Source organism: Zingiber officinale, chromosome 6A (assembly GCF_018446385.1).
Source record: "Zingiber officinale cultivar Zhangliang chromosome 6A, Zo_v1.1, whole genome shotgun sequence".
NCBI classification, from domain to species: domain Eukaryota; kingdom Viridiplantae; phylum Streptophyta; class Magnoliopsida; order Zingiberales; family Zingiberaceae; genus Zingiber; species Zingiber officinale.
This window is the reverse complement of record NC_055997.1, coordinates 3,404,387-3,411,274: the sequence shown is the minus strand read 5'-3', so window position 1 is coordinate 3,411,274 and position 6,888 is coordinate 3,404,387. Positions and strand designations below refer to the sequence as shown.

The 6,888-nt window shown below is 35.3% G+C and overlaps 1 protein-coding gene across 3 annotated transcripts; it reads right to left on the bottom strand.

Annotated features, from left to right (window-relative positions):
- Positions 1-3,429: 3,429 nt before the first annotated feature.
- Positions 3,430-5,174, bottom strand: LOC121995606 (probable carboxylesterase 16). 3 transcript variants are annotated; one of them, XR_006115874.1, is made up of 3 exons: positions 4,850-5,174; positions 3,887-4,246; positions 3,430-3,775 (listed from the first exon to the last, which is right to left on the bottom strand). XR_006115874.1 is itself a non-coding variant. In XM_042549335.1 (2 exons), the coding sequence occupies exons 1-2, from the start codon at positions 4,948-4,950 to the stop codon at positions 3,604-3,606; spliced, it is 273 nt and encodes a 90-aa protein (XP_042405269.1). In that variant the 5' UTR covers positions 4,951-5,174; the 3' UTR covers positions 3,430-3,603. The 3 variants fall into 3 exon arrangements, 1 of the variants encoding a protein (XP_042405269.1); XR_006115873.1 differs by having other exon boundaries at positions 3,887-5,174; XM_042549335.1 differs by lacking the exon at positions 3,887-4,246.
- Positions 5,175-6,888: the final 1,714 nt, after the last annotated feature.

The window sequence follows — 6,888 nt, the reverse complement described above, 5'->3', positions numbered from 1 at the left end:
CTCCTTTCTCCAGAAAGTCCTTCTCCTACAAGACAAGGTTAGTCCGAGGCAAATATATAATGTGTAACCTGTAAAATTCTAATAGACTTAAGCATTGTAATGGGTGCAAATATTCATCATAGTCAATTCCTTGAAGTTGATTGAAACCCTTTGCCACAAGCCTAGCTTTATAGGTACTTATGTTCCCATCCATGTCAATCTTTTTCTTGAAGATCCATTTGCATCCTATGAGTTTTACCCCAACTGGCACATCAACCAACTCCCAAACTTGGTTGGTGTACATGGAGTCCATTTCAGATATTATGGCTTCTAGCCATTTTTCAGAATCAACTGCTTCCTCATAAGTCGACGGTTCATCATCTTTGATGAGTAGCACATCCTCATCTTGGGCTACCAGCTAACCATATCTGTTTGTCTCTTGGTGTATTCTTGTAGACTTATATTGATCTCATGTTTCTTGAGCAGTCTCGGATGATGGAGACACTTATACTTATGGCACTATCTCATTATCCAACTGTTCATCTTTCAACCTGTTTGTAGAGTCTATAATTTCTTTAAGACTTACTTTACTCTCACTACTTTCTTTAGAAATAAACTCTCTTTCCAAGAAAGTAGCATATCAAGCAACAATAACTTTGTGCTCATTTGGGAGATAAAAATAATATCTCATTGTAGCTTTGGGATAACCTATAAACGTACATTTTATGGATCTTGCTGCAAGCTTATTAGAATTTTCATTCTTCATATAAGCATCACAATCCCATATCTTAAGGTAAGACAAATTTGATTTCTTTCCAAATCATAATTCATAAGGAGTTTTATCTACTTTTTTGGTTGGAACTCGATTAAGTATGTATACTGCTGTTTCTAAGGCATAGCCCCAAAATGACATTAGAAGACTTGCATGACCCATCATTGATCTAACCATATCCATGAGTATGCGATTTCTCTTTTCTGAAACACCATTCCACTTCGGCATTCTAGGAGGTGTAAGTTGGGAAATTATCCCACACTCTTTAAGTAATCAATGAACTCTTGGCAAAATAAGTCCACTAAGCAAATTTATTGGATAAGTTCCTACAGCTAATGCAACAATTCTCACTCCATTAGCTACTCGTAGGTCCATTTCACCCTTCGACAACTGTCTATAGTCACTTAAACCCTGCATGTCTACACAAATGTGAGAACTACTTCCAGAATCTATGACCCATTATGAAGAAACAGAAAAATTGCACTCTATCATAAAGATACCTAAAGCATCCGCTCCACTGGCATTCTTCGTCATGAAAATATAGCAATTTTTCTTCTAGTGACCTTTCTTGCCACAATGGAAGCACATGGCTTCCTTCTCATCAGATTCGGGCATCTGCATCTATTTCTTAAGCTTCTTCTGAGCTTGATATCTAGGATTTTTCACTGCATTATCCTTGGGATGAAATTTCCCGATGCTAAGGCGCTTGTTGGTCTTTCTGACCATCATTGTATGCAGTGAAGGATTCACCTTCATATCCTTCTCAACAGTTTTCAGCGTTACCATCAGATCAGTCAAACTCTTGTCCATGTTGTTCATGTTGAAGTTTAACACAAACTGGAAAAATGATAGAGGTAGTGACGACAAGATTAGGTCAATAGCCAAGTCCTGGTCCAACTTGGAACCTAAGCTCTCGAGCCTCTATATGTACCCGATCATCTTGAGTACATGAGACCCAACTTGGGTTCCTTCCTCCAACATAGTCCAAAATAGTGCTCGAGAGGTTTCATGCCTCTCTACTCTCGCACTATCTTGGAAGAGCTCACGCAAGTGCTGATCAATCTCCCTAGCACTCATGTTTTCATGTTGTCTCTATAACTTGGGAGTCATAAAAGACAGTATGATGCATTGCAGATCCAGTACATCTTCCATATATTGAGAATAATATGACTGATCTTCATCTGAAGCATTGGATGTAGGTTCTTTCAGTGGTTCATCTTCGAGCACATAAATTTTTCTCTCTTGTCTTAAGACAATTTTTAGTTTTCTATACCAATCTAGGTACTTGGAACCGAGGATATTCTCTTTCTCGAGAATACTTCATAGTGATAAAGTACTTGTATTTGCCATCTAAAATTTAAAGCAGAATTTTATTACTTGTGGAATATATTTAATTAAGGTCTTTTATAACTTCTATTATTTTATTCAAATTCAACAGCCCCCACTGTTAGAATCAAAAATTGGTTGATAACAATTCCTAATAAGACCAAAATCTTGAATCATATAGAATGCACACAACTGAGCTGCACCTATATGCTAATTCATCAAGTAGGCCTTAACTTGTCAATCACAAATCTATATGATTTTCGGTATATTCTTGTTGAGCCTTATATTCTCAACACTCGCCCCTCAAATCAATTAACTTTAGCTAAGCTAAACAAATCAATGAATTTGAGTTAAATCGACCCACTAATAATTATGATAAATTATAGATATTTTGACACAAGACCATAACTGAATTGTATCGATTTATGTAAAAACTTTAACTATCATTATAATTATTAGTGGAGGGCATTCAACAAATCTTGACTTTAATATATTTAAGGGATTTTATAATTATTAAAATGTCTCACCATGATTAACTTCTTATGAATTTGCACAATCTCATTACGAGATTTATCTCCATTAATCCTTAGGGTGTGTTTGGTTCAAGTTATGACACATAACCTTAGGTATGTGATTACCAAGTAATCACATAACCAAGGTTATAGGTGTTGGGGTTGCAAGGTTGCAAACATAGTCCCATATTGGAAACACATGGGAAAGATCATGGGTTTATAAGAAAAAAGATATCTCCATTGGTATGAGGCTTTTTGGGGAGAGCCCAAGAGCAAAGTCATGAGGGTCTAGGCTCAAAGTGGACAATATCATGCTATTGTGGAGATATCTAAATTCTTTTCGATCCTACAATAGGGAATGAAACATAACTATTGGTTGTTTGGTTCAATTTTAGTACATAACCTAATGTGATATTTTACCATATTACCCTTGATTTAATAATGATAATATTATATTATTAATAGTGATATATATATATATATAATTAAATTTTTGTTTATTATTTTATGTTTTTTTTATTTTTAGATAGTTTTAATTTTTGTTTATTATTTTATGTTTTTTATTTTTAATTAATAGTTTTATTTTTGGTTATTATTTATGTCAGCTCCAATTTTTATTTTAAAATTTTCACACTACATGGAGGGATCACAGCCTTTTTTTTAATTCTTTCCTTATTTATTTATTTTTTTACAATTTTAATGCTGAAATTTAATGAGATCGATAAAATTTTAGTCCACTCAAAAGTCGACCTCTAAAATATTCATCCTTACTTATATACCTGGTTTTTTTCCTATAAATTTCATGGAGAGTCCTCATCTGGCCAGGTAGCTAGATACAAAAAAAAAAGATTGAGAGACATTTATTCTATATTATTGATGTATAGTTTACAGGATTGTACATTAAAGAGAGTATGTGAAGGAATAAAAGAATGAGAACTAAGAGGAACAACATCATGATGAAATGGTTCCTACACTGCATGTTCCGGGATAGAAAAGAAAAGAGCATGAAAGAATTCAACCAGTTAGCTTTAGTTCAGAATGGGTGGGAACAGTTCCTGCGAAGAAGAGACACATCAACACCTGGGCGACAACCTTAACCGGTTCAATCAGCTTTCCCTCCTCGACTGCTTTTCGAGCAACAAAATCAGCAATGTTCGTACCACAGCTCACACCAAGAAGAACACACCTGTTCCAAAAATGTCAGACAAACCTTAGGTCAACTTATGTAAATTGATACCAATAACACAAGCTGTAAATGGAACAAAAAATAATGATAATTTGTAATTATGATGACGACCTGTATCTCAGTTAGAGGACAATACGAGATCTTGCAATCTCAATCAGACTCTGTATCTTTTTTCTTCCTTGTTTGTGGAATCATTCTAGAGTTTCTATTTTCATAAGAGTGAAGCTAAACTCACTTGACCTTAAGCTACTTGATGATGGAAAGACTGTCATCAATCTCAATTATAGATTGCAAGTGTTGTGCCCTTGACTGTTTTTTTTCTTGCAATTGATATCTTACTTGTGGAAGCTTATTGTACATGTTTAAGTCTGTAACAAACTGATTTGATGTTGGAATAAGTGAGCAGCCATGCCAAGCTTTTGTTGTTTTGTTATGAATGCAGTATTTAGATCGACAAGGAGCCAAATTTTGCTGCAATGCAATGGCAAATATTATCATACAACACAAACCACATGAAATATATGTCAATTATACAACATAAAATACATGAAAATAATAACGAGCTATGTATATGTATATAGAAAGAGGAGATCATCCCTGTGCAGACGGATCTAGGGAGAATAAATCATATGGGATGGCCATTTGCCTCAACCAAACACAAATCTATTGCAATCCAATACGCCAAACTAGCAATCTCTCTACCGATGCATCATGTTTTGGTTACATATTCACCAAGGCAAAGGAAAATTATCAACTAAACAAAAGAATAAAATTTATTTATGCTCAGTGTATATATATTATCATTAGCAAAAACTGCAAAAATTAAATTCAAACATTTATTTTGCCACAAGTGAAATTAAACTTGACTGAAGGAATAGCCATCTTTGCTTCTGCATTCTACAACACAGGTAGGCTTGCTCATCATCTGATGATAAACTGACATAGAATTTGGCAGAGGAAGAAATGTATCGGGCAAAAGTTCTTCCTTGAGGTCTAATTTATGCATCATATATCCTACTTCAGTAGGATGTCCATGACTTGGAAATGAATGGACTGGTGGAACAATTGGCGTACTTGCTGCTGCAATAGGATTGAACCAGACATGGAAAGGTTGGACAAGCTTGGCTGCCCCACTGTGAAGGCCTGAGCTTCGTGTGCGCGAGAGGGAGGATCATCGCGGAGAATCGCCGCTAGGTCGCAGCGAGAGGGAAAAGCTCGTGCGTGTTCACGAGAGGAGGAGCGGCAAAAGGCTAGGGTTTTCCTACCGTTCGCGAGAGGAGGAGCGGCGAAAAGGGCTTCCGTCCGTGTTCGCGAGAGGAGGAGCGACGAAAAGGGTTTCCTTTCCGTGCGTGTTCGCGAGAGGAGGAGCGGCGAAAAGCTAGGCTTTTTTTTTTGTTTGTGAATCGGGAGGATTTGATTATATTGGAGGGGTAATATTGTCTTAAATTTTTGGTTAACCAGGGAATCAAGGAAAACTCCAGTTTTATGAGGTTTTCTGATTCCGGGATATATGCCCAAATTGCTGATGTGTCAGGCATATATCATAACTTAGGAATCATCAATTACCAAAACCAAACAAGGTTTTGGTTGATAACCTTGGATGAATAACCAAGGTTATCAAATATAACCCTGAACCAAACGGGCCCTTATAGTCTTTTAAGACAAATAGGGTCTCAGATATTTTAACATGTTAATATACTTATGTCATAATTATTACTTTACAGGTTTTTAGACAAAATTCATTTCTATCATGAAATGTTACGGCATATAACTTTAAATAAAAAATTAAGATTTCTTTGAAATCTCTTGAAACACTGATTCCTCAAATAAATTTTTTTCAATGATTCCTCAAATAAATTTTGAAGAATAGGCTTCGTATTATATGATCCAAGCACGAATTTACTCTAATACCAACGTTGGGTTCGGAGCGCAAAGGAAGACATATACTGAATTATAGATCTTTTCGTGGTGCATATAGTTTTATGCAAAATAATATAAAAACATACCTCGAGTCCTCGATAGACGTGAACGATATCACAGACAGATAAGAGCCCCACGTATGACTCCTCTAGCGGTATCCACGCGCATTAGATCACAAACTTGATACGATTCGTTAGGTGCTAGCCTCTTGGATCGACAAAGTCTTGGAAGCACTACCAATCTCTTCCGGTGGAAGAAAACAAAGAAGAAGTTGATGAGGGAGAAATCGAGAGAGGGAATTCATCTATTGAATCTTTCCAAAGATGGTTACTTATAGCCTCCAAGGAATACGAAGAGTTAAGTTCTCAATAAATTTATCATTTATGATCTTCATTAATTAGGAAGATGAAAAGTTATAGCCTTCATAAATTCTTCATTTATGACCTTCATTATGATGACTCTTCAACTTCTCTATTAATTATCATTATGATAACTTTTCAAATTCTCCATTAATTATCATAATTATGGCTATTCGAATTCTCTCTTCTTTGTATCAAATAAATCTATATTTGATCTTGATCTCGACTAGCTTCCGATATTATTGTTCATGTCTACGTGCTATGTGTGCAGCCCTCTAGGTTTTATACACGAAGCCAGTGTAAATCCATACACAGACTAAGGTAACCGTCTAGTAATAATTTTTAGTCACCCAACATGATAAAATTAATATCAATCATAAACTATAAACTATAAACTATCATGAACCGATTACTGTGTAATTCAATCTTTTCATCTAAGCCTACATCTGAATTAATTTGGTACATTGTTCATCATTACCAAATTAATTATTTTACTTGATTTCCAAGATATAATAGACTCTTCTTGAATGATAAATCATTCCTTCTATGACCATGGATTTTGAGTCAATAATATCTCTATCAAGCGGCCAAGATGTTAACTCCTAATCCAAGAGAGCGATGAATCCTCTATTGACTCAACACTATTCTTTCTACGCTTTGTCATACACCCAACTACCATATTAATCACAATTCGATTACAGACTACTTTTAATGACGTCAAAGCATATAATTCCACGCATAGAATAAATGAAGTCTCAAGTCAAAAGATCAGTTATACTCGTTCATAAAAGGAAAGACCAATGATGCTTAATATATGGTCTCCTCTTAATCGGG

Coding starts and splice junctions, on each gene's coding strand:
- LOC121995606 (XM_042549335.1), bottom strand. CDS start 4,950: ATGATCCTCCCTCTCGCGCACACGAAGCTCAGGCCTTCACAGTGGGGC. Junction 3,776..4,849: donor CAATCCTATTGCAGCAGCAA/GTACGCCAATTG, acceptor TTTTTGGAACAG/GTGTGTTCTTCTTGGTGTGA.